The following is a 21,894-nucleotide window of genomic DNA, read 5'->3' as shown; positions in this document are numbered from 1 at the left end:
AGATATCACATCACTATCTCATTACGTTATAGACGTTCCATATTTGTCGCCATTGACGCGCACGCTGGCGTATAGATGAGTGTGCAATAATGTATTTGCATATCAAACGCTAAAAATAGAAGTCGTTAAGTCAATTATCCTTTGTTCATCAATCTTATTGTTATATTCAGTGTTTCAGATTGAAATTGATTTTTTTAGAAACAATATTGAGATGTTAATTATTTCCGTGCTGCTAAGCGCGTACTGTTTGATCTAAGCTTTAGAATTAAAAATAAACAATACAATTGTCGTTCAATTTGACGATTTATCGCGACAGTTTGGCCTTGGAGTTCTCGTTAGATTACAATGTTAAAGTGACAACAAAATTGGTAGAGAAGAATGGCATATCAGTAGGCTTCTATTTTGTAAGGCTTTTCATTTAAGCTCCTCGATGATAATACTATCATAGCATTTGAATGCCAGATAAATCTTTCAGCAGATAATTTGCCTTTCATTATCAATCTAACTTTAGCACATTAAATTTAAGCAATTTTAAGCAATTAATTTTTTCTAATCGTAGCCGAGAATGATATTGTAAGATTATGTCTGTTTTTTTTTAAATGACAAAAATGTTTTGTATCTTTTGAGAAGAAACCGAAGTTAAAATTAAATCAAACTCGAAGTTAGTATCTTTGGTAGCCTCAGTTCTGGAGGAAGCACTTTGTCTTCACACTTCATGCAAACAAACTTCAATTCGTGCGTCCTTTAACGGTGCATCCGGTGTAACCGATATCAATGCGATGGGAAGTGTGATGACCTCATTAATTAAAAGATAAACAATCTTTTATTTTACGCAAGAGGCTCTCGAAGATATTCAAATACGTTACAAGATAAAATAAAGTTTTCGAAAAGTTGTTCAAAATGTGCGAAACTCTTTTGTGATACTTTATTACGTAGAATAACAAGTAAAGAAGAGAAAATATTAAATATTAAAATATGCTTAGCAGATAAAATTTGGTTTTGAAAATGTATTGATTCAAAAATATGCATAAAATTATCGCGTAATGCTGGATTTGCATGCGAAAAAAAAATAAATGTAGATTATTCAGCAGTAGAGTTTAATTTACTGGTCGATGAGTTAATTCCGAGTTTACACGATAAACTTTTTCCGTATACGGAAGCAAGGCGGTCGCGCGGGGCTTCACGCGATCGATTAATTAAACGAGCAACCGGGGCTGTGGAGAAAATCACGGGATTTCAGACCTAGCTGATCTGGTGCGTGTATCGCGTACGACGATAAGCCTTGAGCCGCCCCCATCACACATGGCGCATCGCGATGAGTAACGCTATGGGCTTTCGTGCAAATGCGGTGGCGCGTTTAGTGGCTTGCCGCGTATTGTTCGAGTGCATTGAGTGCTCGCAGCTCCTGACATTTCGCGAACGTGATTTGTCAATCTTCTTCAATTGCGAGGTGATTGTAAATTCGCAACGTCGTTTGTGTCACTTATGCGAGCAACACGATCTTACGCAACAGTTACGTGCAATATAATTATTTTAATATGAGAATAATCATTCTCTTGACGGTGTGATCGGTCTTCGATGACGTGACATTCGATGAATCGTTTTATCGACGTTGTGCTCAGATAAAGTTCGCGTTCATCGAGTCGACACCATGAAGATTTTTCGCAAGATCTTCAAGAATAAGAAAAAGAGACACGTGAGCAAGAGATCGCGAAATACCGCGTCGAGAAAGAGAGTTGCGAGCAGAACGCACGATGCGCACTTGCTGAGAGACGATTTCCTCTTCGGCGCCGGGACCAGCACTTCGAAACGACGTCGGCGTAAACACAAGGTACGTGTGTGAAAGCGAAGACTGAATATCAGGTCAGAATATCAGCTAGCGCATTTGCTTCGTTGAAGGTGCAATAAGTTTGTCCGTTTATCATATCTTTGAGACTGGATTTACGTGTCGTCTATAAAATATGTCATTCTCACACAACTTGGAGAACAGGTGTTGAAAACGTGTGGTCGCGATTCTTTATGTAAATCTATTACATCTTTGCGGTAAACCAAAATTGTAAATAACGCGGTTTACAACGACGCCGCATTCGTACGCATGTCACAATATTCATAATGCCGAGTGAATCGAGAATTGTACAGCTATTTCCTGGCGTTCTCTCGTTCTTCCGCTATTTGCAGTATGCGCTGTAATTGAAATTAGTATACTGACTGAGAAACTGTTAACAAAAAATTAAATATACCACTTAATATATTTAACATCTTGTACAAAATATTAAAATTTAATTATTAATTTTTAAATGCACTTAGAGCAAAGTATTTGTTTTATTAAATTTTAATACAAAAACAACACTATATTCCAATATAAATTTAATAAAAAGATTTACCGCAAGGACAAAACGAGATGAGAATCAAGCAGTGTTTAGCGTTGAACGTGCGGCAAGAATGCAGGCCATGGACTGTGAGCGCCATATTTACGCGAGTCAGAGCGAACTCCCATAATTTCACGGCAAGCGACCGCATAATCGGATATGCGAGTGCTAGACGCGTACTCGCGTGTTCGATTGCAATTACCACCCATCCGTTTTTTTTTCCTATAGAGTGATGTAAAATATGCGATAAACATATCTTTGTGTAAAGAAAGCAGGAAATCCCAAAGCACTTGGAATTACGCTATTTTGTTCTTTTCCGAGGCAATACATTCGAGTTTAAATAGACGCTTATTTATTTTAATATTATTGCAATCAATTACATTTGTGTTTTAATTAAATATATGTTTTATATTGTATCAATACTTATTCCAAAATGGAAAATTGATAAAGTCATAAAATTAAAAAATGTTTGGAATAATGTCACTTACAGCATTGCTGTGCTTCGATAGCTAAAACCAGTAAAAGCAAACAGAACAGCATTAATTATTCATATTCGTAAAACAAACAATTAAAGAACAAGAAAAGATGAAAGTGTGATACTGTGTCGTAGACAGAACGTTTCTAATCCGGTTTCGACAGGTGCGCAACATGCATTCTGCATCTCGTAACTTTCCAACGGCGCTGCAGCAACTAATGCGCTTTTACTTTGTTAATAACACCGTTATTTTTTATTATTAAAAATTTCTGGAGAGAAAACCGAGAAAAAGGGATTTAGAATTTAAAAGCTTCGTTAAATTATCCCAAAAATGCATAGTTAATATTTTTAAATTGAAAATAAATCTTATTAATGTTAGGAATGATTTTCGGTTTTGATAACAGAGTTGTTTACGTTTATTTTATTGTAAAGCGTTATCATCTGGATTTATTCGTATATCTTGATACTTACGTAATTCTAAATTAAATTGTGAGTCAAAAATATATGATAATTATTATAGAAAGAAACCCAGGTATTGAGAGGTTATTGATGTATCTCCTATTTTCTCCTAAATACTTACACGATGTATTAGTGCTAGCACACGCCACAATCGCATTAAACGGACAGGTAAACGAACGAACAAGTGAAAATGCGGTGAGGTCAGCGTGACAGCTATACAGCGTGTCTTCGAAGTTCTGACTTTCCGAAAAACATCGATTTAAAATAGTCGAGAATAAAAACCTGAAAGCAACAAAAGACCAAAATTAACTGGAAAAAAAGAGCACTTTGCTAAATTTTAACATTTAATTTTTTATGTGAAAAATGAGATAAGAAATATGTGACAATGTCAAAATACATCATTTACGCTTATATTGTTAAATATAAAATTTTAAGTCACGATCATAGCTTGCTTAAAAGATATGGAATTGAATATTTAATAAGTGAAAATGTATGTATAATCAGCAACTTAAAATTCTCAACATTAAAATGTAATTACTAAGAACAAGACACTCGGTATATCGTATGTATAATCGGCAACTTATATTTCTCAACATTAAAATATAATTACTAAGACACCCGGTATATCGTGAGAGATCTTCAAATACGCACCACGCCCTCATGTCGCTTTATCTTTCGTTCGGCTGCTAAAGTTGAAGCAGCTACCTGCCTGCGGCAGCAGGTACCTAGGTCTACCTGGGTCGCGCACATTCCATAGGAAATGTCCTCAGGATTGGTCGCTCCGAAGTTGGCAATGAGATTTTGCCTGCAGTGCCTGATGAAAGATTTTCTTGCTCGTGAATGACGTTGCTTCTTCGTAAATCGAGCGTGCCCGTTGTCGCCGTCCCTCTCGTTGCTTTTTGCGTTTTATACGGTTTCGTCGCTCATGCGTTCACTCACGTGGACGGAATGTAACCAAAGATTAATGTTCGATCGTCATCGATTTTCAAACTACTATGTGCATTGCGTGTCACATTCTTATACTTTTTTGTGCATTCCATTGCTTAATGGCGTTTGATTATGTACAGTACGTCCCAAAAAGAATTGATGAGAAAAAGAAACCTGATGTAATAGAGATGCTGATGAAAAGTCGATAAAATTGCTAGATTATTAACGTTAATTGCGTCTTCGATGTATCAATATATTTTGCGCAACTGATTATTCTGCATCGATCGATAACGATTCTGGGATCCGGTTTTCCTTCTGCGCGCGATACGACGCGCGGCAGGATTTTTCTGGATGCTTGAATCATGCGCTGGTCGTGTACGCATATCCACAAGCGTTTTACATTCCTAAACATTTCCCTCGCGCTCGGCGAGGCTGCAAGGTGGCTATTCACAACGGTTTTCCGTATGTCTAAAATTCAATCCTGTAATTCAAGCTGGATAATTGAATTTTCTTGCCTATTTGCAGAGCGATTTTATCTAACGTTACCATCTGAAATCATTTTTTATGCAATTTTGGAAAAATATGTTTTTTATATTATTATTTATTTAATCTTTATCTATAATTCCTTTTCTTTATTTTTATATCAACTTTTGATTAATTTGTTGAATACTTTTCTTTGAACAGCAAATTACGTGGAAATATAATAGAAAAGCTTCCATTGTTTTATCAAGACTTTTTTTCGGAACATCTGAAATCGTGCGCGAAAATCTGCATAGGCGAGTAACGCGTCGTTCGCATTCCTCGTTTCACGCGGCAATTCATATTCTCGTCGACACGCTCGAAAAGTGGTACGGTAGCCCCGTCGGATTTTCCCTTTCAAATCCGTTATCCGCACGTCCAGATTCAGCGCGATGGTTAAGCAGATTCATACATAATGAGGCATGCACTGTGGGAAGCGAGTGCAATTTTTCTCATTAGTATAAAGCGCGATGTAATCTACCTCCGATCGCAGCGGAATGATTTTGCTGCGATTTGTTTCAGTGCGACGTGATCTCACTGAGAGCTATTATAAGTTTATGAAACTTGCGAATCACCAACTAAATTATTTCCTATCGCGCCACGCTAAATGCACATACGGGAGCTGTATTAGAACAACTTTCTAGATAAGTGTCGTTTAATCCGTTATCTAATTCCAAAGGGAACACATAAATTTCGAACTGTAATATTAATAGTAAAGTAAAACTTTGCACCAAGAACATACACAAAAATATAATTATTTTAAACAAGTTTAATTTACGATCAAAAATATTACAAGCATCATATTAGCGCTTAAAAATCTATCAATATTTCATAATTCCGACAATTTCGAATTATCAAGTTTCAAATAGCAGTTTCTATGTGTAAGTGATATATCATAGGAAAGTAAATATTAAGATGAACTTTAATCTCACAATAAGAAAATACATTGATAATCTCATAAATCTCTGTTAGCGTCATACATTAACCGGTCTTTGACCAGCCACATGGAGTCAGAGTACATTTCTTCCATCATACTTTTTTTCTGATCGTTCAAGGTCAACTTTCATTCCGTTTATGGATCATAAGGTATGCCCTCTTCAGCTGCACCTTCTCAAGCTTTCCATATTTAATAAAATAATTGCATATTTAGGTAACGTAGAAAGTTTAAAGTGCAATATAAATATAATGGCTGTTCTAATTTAGCATTAAAATATCTTCGAAAGAATGTAGCTTTCGGATATTTTATTAAATTTATAAAATAATGTTGTAAAAATATAATGTAATAAAAATAATTCAAAGATTCAGCAGTATTATTATTTAAAAGACTGTTATTTTATTATTGTATTAATAATAATTATTTTCTTAATTATCGCACTTTTATTGCTGTAATAAAAAAATTTTGAGATTGGCTATTTTTGAAAATAAGACATTTAAAAAATATTTTGATATTAAATTAAAAAAGTGATAATGAATTAATGCATACGAAAAATATAAATGATAGAACGAGTTTTAATTAAAATGTAGATTTATTTAATTTTGTACTAGTGCACCTTTTTTGACTCATTAACCCAGTCGGGGATTTAGATTAATTATTAAGCCTGTTATACTTTTTAATTGCATCTCTTCTCCATTTTGCGTTGTTTCCTCGTTTTCAGCAGCATAAATGTATACTCGTTTTAATTAAAATGCAGAAAATACAAGAAAGCTGAGAAAAAGAGACAAGTTTCATATCATGGTTGCATGAAATCTCACTGCGATTTTGTCCGGATGATTCCCGTCTCGTATCAGGCCACAGTACACTCGTCCCGCGGACAAAGAATAGAGAAACGGAAAGCGGATACCTAAGTCGCGACAGCAGAATTCCAGCTGGTGTAAGGTGTGTCATATTCCAGTTAATGTCTCGTAGCCTGGCTCGGCGTGCGTGCTCACGTATACACGCACGCCTACACACGCACCCACAAACACGCAACACCAGCAAGGGCAAGATGTTGAGGAACCGACCTCTACTCGCAGTCTTGCCAACTAAGCAAACCGACCAGGCAAAACCGGTGTCGGCATGCTCTCGAACCCAATCCACCTCTCCCCTACCCTTCTCTCCACTCTCTTTCAACCCTCCTTCCCCTGCCCCGTCACTCTTCCCCTTTTCCCACTCTTCTCTTTCTCTCTTCATTCGCTCTCTCTATCTGGCGCACCGCTCTTGTGTGTTAAACACCGTCGTCTCTCCTCTGCTCTCCGTCCTTCTGCGTCCCTGCAGTCCTCGGGCCGATTCTACCTCGACCAGTCGACCTGGCGATAGAGAAACCCGACTCTCACGTTCGTCACCGAAATTCTGTGTCGTCTAGGGAAAAGGACATTTTCGTTTATCGGCAATTCGTTTCCAAAGTCCCGTTTCCAGGGACTTGAAAGGGAAAGCGCAATTTCGAGTGGGTCTACGGAGACTGCGAGATCGGAATCGGGATCGCGTACACACGCGAAGGCCGTGTGCACGCGCGTGCGGGCGCAAGATGCCTGGTCGACGCGAATCACTCAAGATGTGCTCGCTCGCGAACGTGGAAGTGAAGCGTACGTGTCGATCCATGGTGTAGACAGCGCCAATCTATCGATATGCAGATGAGAAGGGATTGTCGAAGGATCTCTGAACACGTTACTCCGATCGCAGACAGCGCGAGCGCAACTCGACGTGATCTCCGTTGCAGTTCGTGATGCATAGTTGATTTTACGCGAGGAAAACGTGCGGTCCGCTGCCCGAATGCAAAACTGGCGGCATATAACTTTGCGAATTTGCATTTGCAATCTTAAAAGAATTGAATTATATCTGCGGGCTCGCGGATTCAAATTGCATCTCCTAGTGAATTGAGTTACAACTTTTAGCGGACTCGAGCTGCGGTGTTGCAACTTTATACGAGTTTGAGTGAGTTTGAATTGTGAGCTCTCAAGGCTGGAGAGCGTTTCCATTGGGGGGATGCGATTGTATCAGTCACCGATATCAATCGTGATGCCGAGCTACGAGTAGATCGACGACGAGTTAGATAAAAACGAGCGAGGTCGTTTCGACGCATGGTCATTTAAATTACGATCCGGTTTAGGTGCTTTCGGACGATCGACTAGCCGGTCGACGGGAACCTGTTTCGTGTCGACGGCCTTCAGTGAGTTTTTGGAAATGCGCTTCCGGTCGGCGCGGGGCGCGGTGTATTTCTGTACCGCGTGAGAAGCGGAGAAGAAGTGAGCAGTTCCGCGGGCCGTCGTTGTGATAATTATACACGGCGCTTAAAGTTGCCTCGTTACTGAAATTACCGTGCGCGCAAAGCTTCCTGATGATGCAGGGAGAAATGTGCATTTCCTCGTCATAAGTTGCGCGTATCGACGTAAGAAGTGAAAATCGATCGGAATCAAATCGAAGGGAAACCATCAGGATCTTTGACATTTTTGAAAACTTCCAGAGACTGTAGAACTTGACGAATATCTTATTCTATTTGATGGAATGCTTATTGTTATTCGTAGAATGTACTTTTAGCCAGAACTGAAATAAATCTGTGAGATAAAAAGAAAAATATTACATTTCGAAGAACTGACGAACTGGGGTGAAAAAGTGGAAGGAACAAAAAGCAACGTAATTAAAATATATGAAAAATTACGCACAAAAATAGTCGAAATAGTAAAAAATAATCTCGAAAGTAATAAGAGTAATTCAAGAAAACCAGCAGGCACAGCAGGAGATTTAGTTTCCAATTTAGTATTGTAGCCGCAATAAATCTTGGAAGAAGTAAAAGTGTTTGTGGAGTAAACTTCCAGATTATCAAGAGAACGTATTCGAGATCGAGCGTCTGGAGAGCCGAACGTGGTCTCTTCGAACGAAATCGAGCATTTCACGCTACATCGCGTCCGAAGCCCGTCGCGCAGGGAAAAAGAGGTGCGCATGAACGAGGACGGGGCGACTGCATCGAAAAGCGTGGCTGCGTGACCGAGCAAGGCGAACTGGAGCGAGTGTCAAGTTAGTCGAGGAGAACCGAACGAAGGAGGAAAATTTACGCGACAGCGAAGAGAGAAACGGATCATCGACATTCGTGAAATCATTCGTAACACGCTAAACATTCCCGACCTAGTCAAATTTGCCATTCTATGAGACGAGAAGTCCAAATTAAAGTGCAAATTTGCGTGGAAAAAGTGCTTGATTTTGTGCGAATTGAAGGAATATTGTGCTCGAAGAAGAAAAACACGCGACATTTAGAAAAAATTGTGAACGACGCGCAGTTGCAAAACAACGACGACGACGGTTTTTACGCAAGACTCGCGATCCATCGGTCGGCGCAATCACGCGCGCTCGCCTTACGTACACGAGTTGTGCGCGATGCAATTGTGGCGTGAGCCGCGACGGAGTTGCTTGCGACACATTGATCCGGCGATCTTGCGTGATTCATGAAGAGGCGAGTGTCCGGCGAAGGGATGCTTCTTGGATCGCGGTGCGGCGGAAGTGCGCGAGGGAGCGGTCCGTGAGAGAATCGTCTTGGTGGAACGCGCGCGAGAGGGTAGAGGGAAGACCGACGTCTTCTTCGCGGCAGGATGGACAGGAGCGATAACAATATCGTTGGGGTCGGCAGCGGAAGTGGCGGCGGAGGAGCCGGCGGCGTCGGCGTCGGCAGCGGCTGTCACGTGGGAAATTCCGGATCCCCGCCGAACTCCACTTTGTCGATCCACGGCACGATACACAATTCTTCTGGCGGATTCGACGGTCAGGTAGCGCATCCCGAGATACCAGATTTTTCGAGTCGACATCGGGAATCGTAAATATTCCAGCGGTCTCGCTCGAGTGATTTAAATAAATTTGAATGCAAGATTTCCGATTCTATTTCTTTACGTTTTGAATTATCCAGCTGTATATCGTTGCGACACGCGTGTCCGCGAAACATTAATATTTCGAATTGGAATTCAATGCGATCGAATATTTTAGAAAATGAGTTATTTATCGTCCGATTTATAGTGCATGCGAATTTATCCATGGAAAATCGAATGGTACCTAAATATCGTTAATAACCAATGCGTTATATATCACGTGTTATGTATACTACGGTCTGACGGTGTTTGTCGAGCTCTACCACCTTCGCCACTATTGTTTCTTATCCATTCAAAGCCCACTCTGCGCATACATCGGAATGTGGTATCTGAACGAATGTGGAATCAGAAATAGCTGCGTGTCGCGCCGTCTACAGCGGCGATAACTTTGCCATTTGATGCGGGCTATTGGATTATCCGTCGATTCTCGTAGATGGCGATTTTGTAACATGTGTTTTTAGTGATTCATAAGTCCATTCGGCTAAATTCATCACGACGAATTACGGAAGTTGTTCGGTTTCAACAGCGAAACGCACTGGTCACGCTCGGTTCATTGTTCTCGCTCGAACTGAAATCTAATTATCGCGGCGGTATGAACGCTTGATGATTATCGTTAATTTAACCGGCACATAATTTCGACGAAAACACGCTACAGAGTTAGGAATACATGAGACTTCGCGGAATGCGTATAATTACTCCATTGTGCTCGCTTCCACGTGCGTAGGAAATCTATTATGGGATTTAATTAAGCGATATATACTGTCGTCATTTAACTGGTCAAATGTTGTATTCTTGTGCGCGTAGAATTCTGCAAGATTGTTTTTCTTATTTTATAAAAATATTTATTTATATATTATTTATATATTTATTTCAGACTGGCGACAGAGGATGGGAGATCCATCATGTTACGGTCACCAGGGTTCCTGGTTACGGTTTCGGCATAGCTGTATCAGGAGGTCGTGATAATCCTCATTTCACTAATGGCGATCCTGCGATCGCCATCTCCGACGTCCTCAAAGCCGGCCCGGCTGAAGGAAAATTACAGTAAGAGAGAGCTTATCAGTAAAAATAAATCTTTATTTAGTAAAAGAGCATCTCTCTTTCGTAATATATATATTTAAAAAAATTTCTTACAGAATTTTATATCTTTAGTTTCTTACAAATGTACTAAAAACGTATATTCTTCTTATACTATTATAGTTCTTCAGCTTTTAATATTATAAAGTATTAACATTAAAAGAGATCAAGAAATTTACAGGTAGATATTTTGAGCACATTAGGAATTAATTTTTCTTTATTTCTCTTTGATTTGTTTTTTTTTTTTTTATTGCTTATGCTAATTTGATATAATTTGATAAAATAACGATTTGATTGTGTTACTTTTAGAGTAAACGATCGTATCATTTCCGCCAATGGAGTATCATTGGAAGGTGCTGATTACGGTGCTGCCGTGCGCGTCCTGCGAGATTCCGGTTCTACTGTTTTGTTGGTTGTTAAACGAAGAGCTTCCTCGAATTCGCCCGGTTGCTTAGGCAGCATCGCACCTCAAAGCCATCGACTTACACTCACGCGAAACAATAAAAAGGATGGTACGTAATTAGACACCACTAACAATCGCATAATGACGAGAGAATGCGGAGTGACATCGAACGATGTGAGCTACCGATACTTCCGTCCAGAATCTAATTAAAAGTATTAATTCAGTATAATTTAACTCAATTTTTTAATTTAATTTCTAACTCGATTTTCTATTTCATTTTTTACTTTTAGTTTAAAACAAATTTTGAAAGATAATGCGTATATGAAATATTTAATTTATGCTGTACACTTTCCACTATTGAAATATTTCAAGGGAATATAATTTTGTAAAATGATTTTACGTGAAAGTTCTTTGCTTTCATTTATCTCTGCAATAAAACGAGATTACAACGATGCAATCTCGATTTCTAGACTTCGGCATAGTGCTGGGATGCCGATTGTACGTAAAGGAGGTTACGCGAGAAAATATCGGAGTGAAAAGCGGGGACGTGTTAACCCGAATAGGCAGCGTCGCCGCCGACAATATGAGCTTGAAGGAAGCTAGAAAGCTGATGGACCAGTGCAAAGATAGACTCTCGATCGTAATTACACGGGACAATTCATGTTGCCACATACAGCAGCAGGGTAAAGGGGATAGCGGTGAATACCTGTCGGGTGCGAGCTACAGTAGTCAGAACTTATACGTTCCGCCACCCACGAGGCAGCCCTTGGAGGACAAAAGTAATCTCGTACCGAGAGGTCGTTCGCGGGGTCCGCTGATGGATGTGTCGTTGAGTCAATTGGATTTACCAGCTACACCCACCGTAGATCCACCCAGGCCACCCCCGCCCAGACCGGAAGGTGTGTGTTGCGCAATACAGTTTGCAATTAATTATCGTATACTGTAGAAATAAAGACTAATGAAATCGTATTTAGCTGCGGATTTTGTGATCAATCGATTCATTTTTATCGAAAATTTTATCGAACGTTTTTTTCTTCAAATTTTTGCAGATTTAAAAAATTCTTGAAAATCGCGTGAAATGATAGTTTTTATTTTGTGCAAAATTTTTTAGTAATTTTAAGACTTTTGGAAAATTGATATAAAAGTAGTAAAATAATAAATGTCATATTTTCTGATAAAATCTTGTAGTTTTTACTTTATCGGGCTGTTTACTTTTATAGATTATTACAGTACGCGCAGGCAACTGTATGATGAAGATTCGGTTTCGCCTCGGACGAAGCAGCCCATGTGAGTTGATGGGATATTATTCAATTTTTTGCAGTTAGCTAATATCGTCCTATTTGATGTTCTTTTTTATTACCAGGCCGGATCCTCGATTTATTACTTTCCAAAAAGAAGGATCTGTAGGAGTGCGATTGGGTGGCGGTAATGAAACCGGAGTTTTTGTGACTGCAGTTCAAGCGGGATGTCCTGCGTCGCTTCAAGGTCTACAGCCAGGAGACAAAATTTTAAAGGTATGAATATTTCATAGTTGATGTAATTACAAATCAGTAATTTTACTATTTTAAAATCAATATAAGAGAATTTCCGTACGAGGAATAGGCTCGTGTGATAAAATCATATCAATATGAAAAAGGCTTATGGAGCCATCGCTGGTTGTTAGTGCGAAATTTTTAATATTTTGTATAGAAACTTGATTCGTCTGCATTGAGACATTAAAATGTACACTGATCTCAGATTCGAAATACTAAAGTGTACGAGAAATGCATACATCGATCTCATTATTCGAGAATCAGAATGTATGAATTAAAGTAAGGAAGTTATTTAAAAGGAAGACGAGAGAAAAAATATCAGGACGCGAGTGGCTAAGCCGGGACGTGAACCCGGGTCTTTCATTTTCCGGGCGACTGTTCTTTCCACTAAACTATTCAGACCCCACGCTTCTAACATTCACTCTCGTCGCTTTTTAAGAAATAAACAAATCTGGCTTAGCCACTGGCGTCCTGATATCTTTTCTCTTACTAGGGATAGACTTTAGAAGAGATGAAAAATGAATGAATATTCAAATCTAAATGTATATAAAATTATTACTTTAGATAAACGACATGGATATGAAGGGAGTCACGAGAGAAGAAGCTGTACTGTTTCTTCTCAGCTTGCAAGAACAGATTGATCTTATCGTGCAACACCGGCGTCAGGAATACGATCAAATTGTTGCATCTGGCAGAGGTGACTCCTTTCACATAAAGTAAGTGATGCTTATGACTTAGTTCTTACAATCTTGAAATATTAATAATAAATAAAGTTTAAATATGATTCGATCACTTGACCAATAGATAAAATATTAACTTGCTATTATGATTTTACATATACAAATCTTGCAAAATTAAAACTTAATATCAGTCGACGTTTTAAAGTTAATTTCATTTGTGAAAACAATTGATGACTAGATGTATCTTTACGAAATGCGCAGAACTCATTTTCACTATGAGCAACCGCAAAAGGGCGAGATGAGTTTCCGCAGTGGGGACGTGTTCCACGTAGTGGATACTCTTCACAACGGTGTCGTAGGATCTTGGTTGGTGTTTCGAATTGGACGGAACAATCAAGAAGTACAGAAGGGTACCATACCTAACAAGGCTCGGGCAGAGGAACTTGCAACCGCGCAATTCAACGCGACGAAGAAAGAGATGAGCGCGAGCGAGAGCAGAGGTAGCTTTTTCAGAAGAAGAAGAAACAGTCACAGACGCTCGAAGTCTTTGGGAAGGGTAATGCAATTCACTTTTCTCATTTCTTTTCCAACTTTTAAAAAGAAAGATTTACAAATAATCTTTTAGAAACTAAAAAACGTAGAAAAAAGTTAGAAGTGTAGAAAAATAAATAAAATAATTGAAATAAAATCACAAGTAAAAAAAGAAAATAAAACGTTAAAAAAACGAAAAATGTAGAAATGTATTGTAAAAACAGAAAAGTTATTGAAAAAATAATTTAAGTGTTAAATGAATAATTTTTACTAGGTTCACTAATGTTTTCGATAAATTTTTATATTTCTTTCACATGTCTTGCAGGATCATTGGGACGATGTAGTGTTCTCTGATAGTGTCAGCAAGTTTCCGGCTTACGAACGCGTGATCTTGAGACATCCTGGTTTCGTTAGGCCCGTTGTTCTCTTCGGGCCCGTAGCTGATCTCGCAAGAGAAAAACTTCTCAAGGATTTTCCCGACAAGTTCACCTCTCCACGTAAGTAGAACATAAATTTTCCATTAAATGATTGATGAAATTATTTATTGGATTATTTAATCATTGAAAGCTCATATTATTGCAATAAATATTACTGAGAACTAAAAATTTGATTTAAAGAAATGGAAAGTCAAATGGAGGATGGCACGGGAAAGAATACCAAAACGTCGGGCATTATTCGGCTGAGCGCCATCAGAGAGGTGATGGACAGAGGCAAGCACGCATTGTTAGACATCACTCCAAACGCCGTAGACCGCTTAAATTACGCTCAGTTTTACCCGATTGTCATCTTTTTAAAAGCTGAAACGAAGCAGGTTATCAAAGAACTGAGAGCTGGCATTCCGAAGTAAGAAAGACGACGAAATAAAATCACAATTTCGTTATCTATTAGATTGTACTTGTAATGTATGATTGCAGATCGGCGCATAAGAGCAGTAAAAAGCTTCTAGAACAGTGTCAGAAACTCGACAAAATTTGGGGACACGTGTTTAGCGCTGTAATTACTCTCAACGCACCGGAGGCTTGGTATCGGAAGCTTAGAGAGCTCATTGATCGCCAGCAGCAAGGTTCGCTGTGGATGAGTCAAACTAAGGTACGACAATTCGATTTCGCACACTGGTTGTCCCAGAATGCGCGTGTTATTTTATTTTATTCTGTTTTAAACACAAAGACCACTTTAGACCATCTGTAATTTGAGAGACAGAATTTTGGACAGAAATCTATTTAAATTCTGTGTAATAAAAAATTTTGACAAATAGAAATCCACACATACAAAATATATAATGCTGAAATACATTTCTTATTTGTGTGTAATCTAATTTTTCGAAATAAGATAGTAAAGGGTAGAATTTTATTTTATTTAAAATAAAATAAAAAATCTGTAATTTTTTTCTGTATTACACACGTGACACAGAAAGCTACAAATACAATTTTATTTTCGCCAATTATTTTAATTCTGTTACAAATTATAGATGATCAGTTCGATCGTCTAAAGTGGGAGGCTAAAATAGATTCTATTGGGATGGTTTTGACTTCTATTTTCTATCTTTATCTGCCGTTCTCATCTTTCTTATAAATATCACGATCTTTCTTTATCGCTCGTATATATCGCTATATTGTACGACAATTCTCGGCATAATTTCGGCACTCGTTTATTGTAGCCGATATATAATCAATACACGGTGTGGGACCTATCGCATCCATCTGCATACGCTCATACTCCACCTCCCGCTCTTCCACCTCCTCCACTTTCCAACAATATCGTGTATTACGACGAGAATAAGAATCACGACGTGCTCTTGTCGCATCATCAATCACCGATGTCACCGACATCTCTCATGGGAAAACTTCTGCCATTTCCCAACCAACCACCTTTGAACTCAAGTGTCATCCGTGAGCAATTTTTCGGCTATATATAAGCCCTGCTTGCCTGCTTTAATCTTTTAATTGCGAAATTTCGAATATCACGCACGCTTTGTCGAATTCTTCGCTTTTATTATGTGTAAAACAATTAAATAGGACAGACTGCGCAAATATATTTCGATATAGCAATCATGTAGCAAGCAAATATATTTGTCTAAAGCAGTTAAAGCAGTTAATTCTGCATACTTAGTATCTCTGTGTCTTTAATTTGCATGATTTTATCTATCCTAATTTTTATTTTCCTTTTTCTAAACTGTCGTCCTATAAAAATTCCCAAAGTCCCTGTACGATACCAGTTTTCAATATGTTTTCTGTATGTTTTTGTACGCTAATGTAGTGATGGGATTTCAAAACTCTTACTTGCAAATTTTTAAGCTAACCAAGAATGACTGAAAATCAAAAATCTCATATACTTAGAAAATGAGATATATCTCTTTAAATCTTAATATTTAAAACATTTAATTTTATGAATTATTGATTAACAATTTAGATGAAAAAAAATATAAAGTTATCAAGTTATATTAAGAGAAGCAAATATTTTCTATATACATATGTGTGCGCAGTTATGTGCACGTGTTATATATGTTATCCAAAATATTTAAAAGATTCAAGACACATTCATAACATTCAAGATATTCGTAACAGTCTTACAAAATGTATTGAGACTTCTTGATTTTCAGTCTCTAACTCGAGATATCTTGAGACAGTTTGAATCCCATCACTACGCTAATGTATCACATACTGCTACACTTATATTTTGCTTTCTTTACATTCGTAAAAGCGATTATTTATTAATTAATAATAAAATGCTTTTTTATAAATAATTTCAAACAATATACAATTATATAATATAAGAGAAACGCATTCATACAAAGAATGATTTACTTATTACGCATAATTGATCGCCAATACTGCACACACGACTACAAGTAATAAAAACATATTGTATCGTCTCATTATTATACACATATGTGCCATTTATCGTAATGTGATGTCCTGTGATCTGCGCTCGTAGCCGGAAGAAGCCCTCTCGGATGACTTCCTATTCCCGATGACTTCTCGCCTCTCCTACGCTTCCTCTCCGGAGAGCGATCTGGAGCTAAGCCCTGCACCCGTTATTCCCGGTACGTTGGGTCCACCGTCGCGGCTGAAGAGCAGTTCCGATCCTAGCATCGCTACTCAGGACGATACTACTGCACCGCCACCGTACTCGACGAATTATCAGGTGATGCGCACAAATCCTAATTAAAAAATTCCCTTTCTCAGTCTAATTTTGCGATACAACATTATTTATTAGTTATCTGTTTGTGTAAGTGTTTTTAATAATTATTGTCTACAATGATTCAATATGTTTCTTGCGGTAGCAATCATTTGAACAACAGAAGAGAAGATCCCAAGGCGGAGTGGGAGACAGCAAGTACGGATTTTCCTTGTCCGGTCAAATGAGCAATCAGTCCGGCTCGCCAGAATACCTGGGAAGCACCTTCGAGCCTAGATCCCCTCATCACAGTCCTCCGGATCTTCCGCCACGAGTTGATCGAAACGCGAAGCCGGCTAATCAAACGCCGCGGGGAACGATAGGACGATCCGCCCAGGAGCGTTTGGGAGTGAATAAAACCGACTCGATGGACATGGGAAATTATATTAACGCGACGCCCCACAAAGCAAACGCCACATCATCTCTCGAGCGAGCACAGCCGAAAGCGGTGAGCATCAAACGAATATTTCTTCTTTCTGGCAAGCTTAAAAATTAATCTAACGTTTTGAAACGCACCACGGAATTCTAACAAAGAAATAAATTTTTAGTCTAGAAAGTTTAGAAGTGCATGAATTTTTAATTTATTTTTAATTAAACGCACAAATGTGTGCGCATTTTTATTATAGACAATTGTCGTGAAATATATTTACACATTTGCAGGGAAGCTACGATAGCATGTCTTCCTATGATTCTTACAACAACACCAATGGAAATGCGAATTATGGAGCAAATTTGAGCACGTCGACAGGTCGTCTAGGCCCGAACGTACCTGATGATCTCAAAAGCAGCAGTATGCCGGCGAGAGTGCACGACCCATATAGATCAACATTCACCAGATCTACAGCTCAGCCTGTCTCCACGCATGACGCTCCGACGCGAACTGATTACGCCAAATACAGGTGTGCGGTCAATGTAACACATTAATATTATTATGCGAAAAAGAAAAAATATAAGTATTACGAGTGATCATAAATACCGCATATATGAATTTGAGGCTCTCTGAAAGTATAATTTACAACCAGAATAAAAAAGAAAATTTATGTTATTTGTCTATTTCTATAAGTATTTTGCGTTATATTTTAATAATTTTTTTCTAGTTGGATAGGTTTATTACTGACGCAATTAATATTAAATTTTCTTTTTCGACGAATTTTTTTTCTAGCATTCAAGCAAATTAATATGTAAAAATTATCACTTCCTTTTAGTCGATCCACCGATTATAAGTCGATACCAATGTCACAAAATAAACCGGGAGGCACCTACAAACCAATTCCACCTCCGAAGCCGAAAAATTACAGACCACCTCAAGCGTCGCTTGGACAGCCGGAGAACAATGGAAATGATGGGAATAATTCGTATCAGCATTCAAAGAGTTATTCCATTGCCACGTCGCATGTGCATAATGGGGTAATTATTTTATAAGCATAAATAATTCGATAAAAAAATTATTATCCTTTCACGACTTCTCTCTTATATTACCGTTTTTATCATTTTATCAATATCTATTTAATTAATATATTCGCACGCTGGAGTTCGACATCCGCCAGATGTAACGTTATTCGAATTTTTATCTTTGTTCAGGTAGAAAGTAATAGCAACGTACAACGCAACAGCGGCCAATATTACTACAACATTCCACCGCCCGGCCGTCATAACGAGAGCAATCTCGTGAATTCGCATCACAATCTAAGTCACTTCGCATCGCCAACGCACAGCCACAGTCTCAGCCACACGCACTCTCATTCGAGTCCGCCGGTCACTAGCACGCATTCCCACAGTAACAGTGCTGGTCAGATCAGCCTTGGTTTGACGCATAACCGGAACAGCACGAACCACAATGGATACATGCACGGCAATAACCATGGACCTGTCTACCCTTCTGCCAATCCTATGTCCGGACACAATAGGGAACCCAGTGGCTTGGACTTGGCTGGCAGTCGAGAGCAGAGAGGAAGCGCCTTCGAACTCTATCGAAAGCCGGTTCATCATTATAATATGAGGTGAGATGTTACATTACAGCTTGATCTATAATTGACAGTCTTAATAAAGTAATGTCTAAATTTATCTTTTAACAAGTTAAGAAAATTAAATTATAACACGATAGGAGCAAAAAGAGGTTCTCTTGTGAGTTATTAATATTTTTTGGCATATAAAAGATTATAAAAAATTCAATGACTCAAATTGCAACAATAGATATGCAAAATTATTCACGTGAATCATCGCGCTTTGTCTTAATAAGACCTTTCATCTACTGTACTTTATCGGCGTTGTTAAGAAAACAACGCGTCTTTCTCGAATTACTCAAGTTAAAGACGTCTCACTATCATTTCTTAATCTAACAAAAGCAGGACTTCCTTCTAGTTGACTATTGGCGATGTAAAGAAAATGAAACACCTCGGACCACTCAAGTTGCAATCCCTCTCTTCTTTCACAAGGATTGTCGTTTGATTGACAATCTGAACCTCCTTCTGTCCCATTATTGGCGTTATATCAAGAAAATGACGCGCCTCCGCGCCTCAGACCAGTCCAGTTGCAGTATCCCCCACTTTTGCGCAGTATCCTTTCGCGTGAATCGTCGTCTAATCTGACCAAAGCCCTTTCTCCTACTTTATTATTGGCGTGTCAACAAAACGCCGCGTCTCGGACCACTCCAGTTACAGTACCCCACCTTTCGTGCGCTGTCCTTTCGCGTGAATCGCCGCTCGATATAAACCCCCACCTTTCGCGTGAATCGCCGCTCGATATAAACAAGACCTTTCTTCTATTCTATTGGCGTTGTCAAAAGAATGGACGTGTCTCGGACCACTCCAGCTGCAGTATCTCATCTTTCGTGCAATTTTTATAAGATTTTGCAATGTTAAGTAATTGTTATCAATCATATTCTTTTCACTTTCATAAGCACTTTCCTAAGACCTTTCATGTGTCTTACATCATCTTTGCAATAAGTGTGATGTAAGTTGCATATTTCTAAAAAATTTCTAGTTTAATATTTCTGATATTACAATATTTAACGATCTAATAATTGTAATTCACATAGGAATATTGTTGTGTGTTACAGTTAACGTGCATCGTGATAATAGGCTTATCACACAAGGATAAATTGACAAATTCATCGGAGTGCAGAGAAATGAATCGTGCAATGTCATAGCTATAGATAACAACAAAATTACAATTAAGATTATAACATTGTATCGTGCCTTTTGAAATGCAAAGATAGAAGGAATTTATCTTGAGATTTATACAAGAAACTAAGAGACGCCAATAGATATTTTTTAACTCTACAACGATGTACTTATTGTTAGCTAGATATTTTGTACACATAGCATATTATGAAATTTTGGAACACTTTATTGTAGAAAAAGTAATAAGTAAGTTTATATCGCTGTCGATACATACGATCATTGACACATATACTATCATTCAAAAGAACATTTTACAATTTTGAGATAAAACAAACAGTAAATCACATACAATTTTATTTTATCGACTTTACATTTATATAAATAATAATGATTGCTTGCTAAATTATAAATATGTGATAAATATTCCAAACATTATAAATTGCGTTTTATTTTAATCAGAAATAATTGTATAATTAAAATAAAACAAATATTTAAACTTTTTTATATTAATATTATATACTATATATAATTTTTACTATAATTATATACTATATATAATTATTATATATGTATATTAAATACTATATAATTATTATATATTATAATATTTAAGTAGTATATATTTATAATTTTATACTTGCAATATTATGTTTGGCACATATCATTTTATTTATAAAACAAAAGACTAGAAAGGTAAAATGTTTTAAACTTTTGAATGATAGTGTAAATCATATGTGTATTTGATAAGAATAGATGAAAAGAATCTTTTAAAAAATAAGTTGTAAGTGCAATGTAACGTGATAATACTCAACCTTTACGAGATCAAATCTGTATAAGCATATTATAGTCATATTTTTCTATTTCTAGAAGCTAATGCGACAAATTAACTGGCAAACGATTCACTGATTTTATTTCTAATATTGAGAAACACGTTACATCATTCCGAGTACTTAATACGGTATTATGATACTTACCGTTTATTTTTTAACCAGACAAATGTAGAAAAGACTTTCTTGATTTGTATGATAATGCGCGCGCGCGCATATGTATTATTGACGTATTATTGACATATGTGATAACAATTATAATGACACTCTCTTGTTATTTGCATGAATGTGCCTGCTTTCATGAGAGAAATCTTGTTGAGAAAAATAATTTTTTTTTATTCTGTGACAAGGGGGCATGCTCATGATTATTTATTATCTATAGATTGCGTGTTATTATTAGTAGTAAACCAAATCTTTCTAAAGCTTGGATATCGTCGGGATTAAGTCAAAATTTCATAAAAAGCTTATATTCATAATTGTAGCATTTTAGATACAAATAGTCTCCGCCATTATGTATCCATAGAAGTTAAAGCGTAAACAAATTATATTATTGTTAATGAAGTACGAAGATAATTGCAACTCGGAATATTAAATGAAATAAACGGGACACTAAGTAGCGAGCGTAATTAGTAATAAAATTCGATTATTATTAACGCTTATAGTATTAAATTTATAAAAAACGATTCATCTCGCGCTACCGTAGCAAGACTATATCTGTTATGTAAAGTTAAAAATATGCGCGCTGATAATTTAAGAGAAACAAATTTTTTTATAAACGAATGACTGGAAATATACATATAACATGATTGAGAAAAGATAATGTATGTTTAATTCCTACGTATAATAATTAAATAATGAATGTTTAATATGAAACATTCATTATTCAACATTTAATTATTGATATTTCTTTTTATCTTTTACTTTGTATCTTTTTTTATATAATTCTAAAGATGCACAATTTCTTTA

General features: G+C 37.3%; 1 protein-coding gene across 3 annotated transcripts; it reads left to right on the top strand.

Annotated features, from left to right (window-relative positions):
- Positions 1–1,366: 1,366 nt before the first annotated feature.
- pyd (polychaetoid) lies at positions 1,367–21,748 on the top strand. 3 transcript variants are annotated; one of them, XM_012380028.2, is made up of 17 exons: positions 1,375–1,831; positions 10,454–10,623; positions 10,966–11,168; positions 11,530–11,958; positions 12,280–12,346; positions 12,423–12,573; positions 13,156–13,307; positions 13,533–13,827; positions 14,128–14,299; positions 14,420–14,645; positions 14,717–14,891; positions 16,737–16,946; positions 17,086–17,427; positions 17,640–17,878; positions 18,185–18,386; positions 18,561–18,979; positions 20,038–21,748. In XM_012380028.2, the coding sequence occupies exons 1-17, from the start codon at positions 1,652–1,654 to the stop codon at positions 20,039–20,041; spliced, it is 3,636 nt and encodes a 1,211-aa protein (XP_012235451.1). In that variant the 5' UTR covers positions 1,375–1,651; the 3' UTR covers positions 20,042–21,748. The 3 variants fall into 3 exon arrangements, with proteins under 3 accessions (XP_012235453.1, XP_012235451.1, XP_012235452.1); XM_012380029.2 differs by lacking the exon at positions 1,375–1,831 and adding an exon at positions 6,988–9,483; XM_012380030.2 differs by lacking the exon at positions 20,038–21,748 and having other exon boundaries at positions 1,367–1,831; positions 18,565–18,790.
- The last annotated feature ends 146 nt before the right edge of the window (positions 21,749–21,894 follow it).

This window comes from Linepithema humile, chromosome 1 (genome assembly GCF_040581485.1).
Source record: "Linepithema humile isolate Giens D197 chromosome 1, Lhum_UNIL_v1.0, whole genome shotgun sequence".
In the NCBI taxonomy this organism is placed as follows: domain Eukaryota; kingdom Metazoa; phylum Arthropoda; class Insecta; order Hymenoptera; family Formicidae; genus Linepithema; species Linepithema humile.
The sequence above is the reverse complement of the archived record's forward strand: the minus strand, read 5'-3'. Positions and strand labels throughout refer to the sequence as shown.

Coding starts and splice junctions, on each gene's coding strand:
- pyd (XM_012380028.2), top strand. CDS start 1,652: ATGAAGATTTTTCGCAAGATCTTCAAGAATAAGAAAAAGAGACACGTG. Junction 12,347..12,422: donor CCTCGGACGAAGCAGCCCAT/GTGAGTTGATGG, acceptor TTTTATTACCAG/GCCGGATCCTCGATTTATTA. Junction 17,428..17,639: donor AGCGAGCACAGCCGAAAGCG/GTGAGCATCAAA, acceptor ACACATTTGCAG/GGAAGCTACGATAGCATGTC.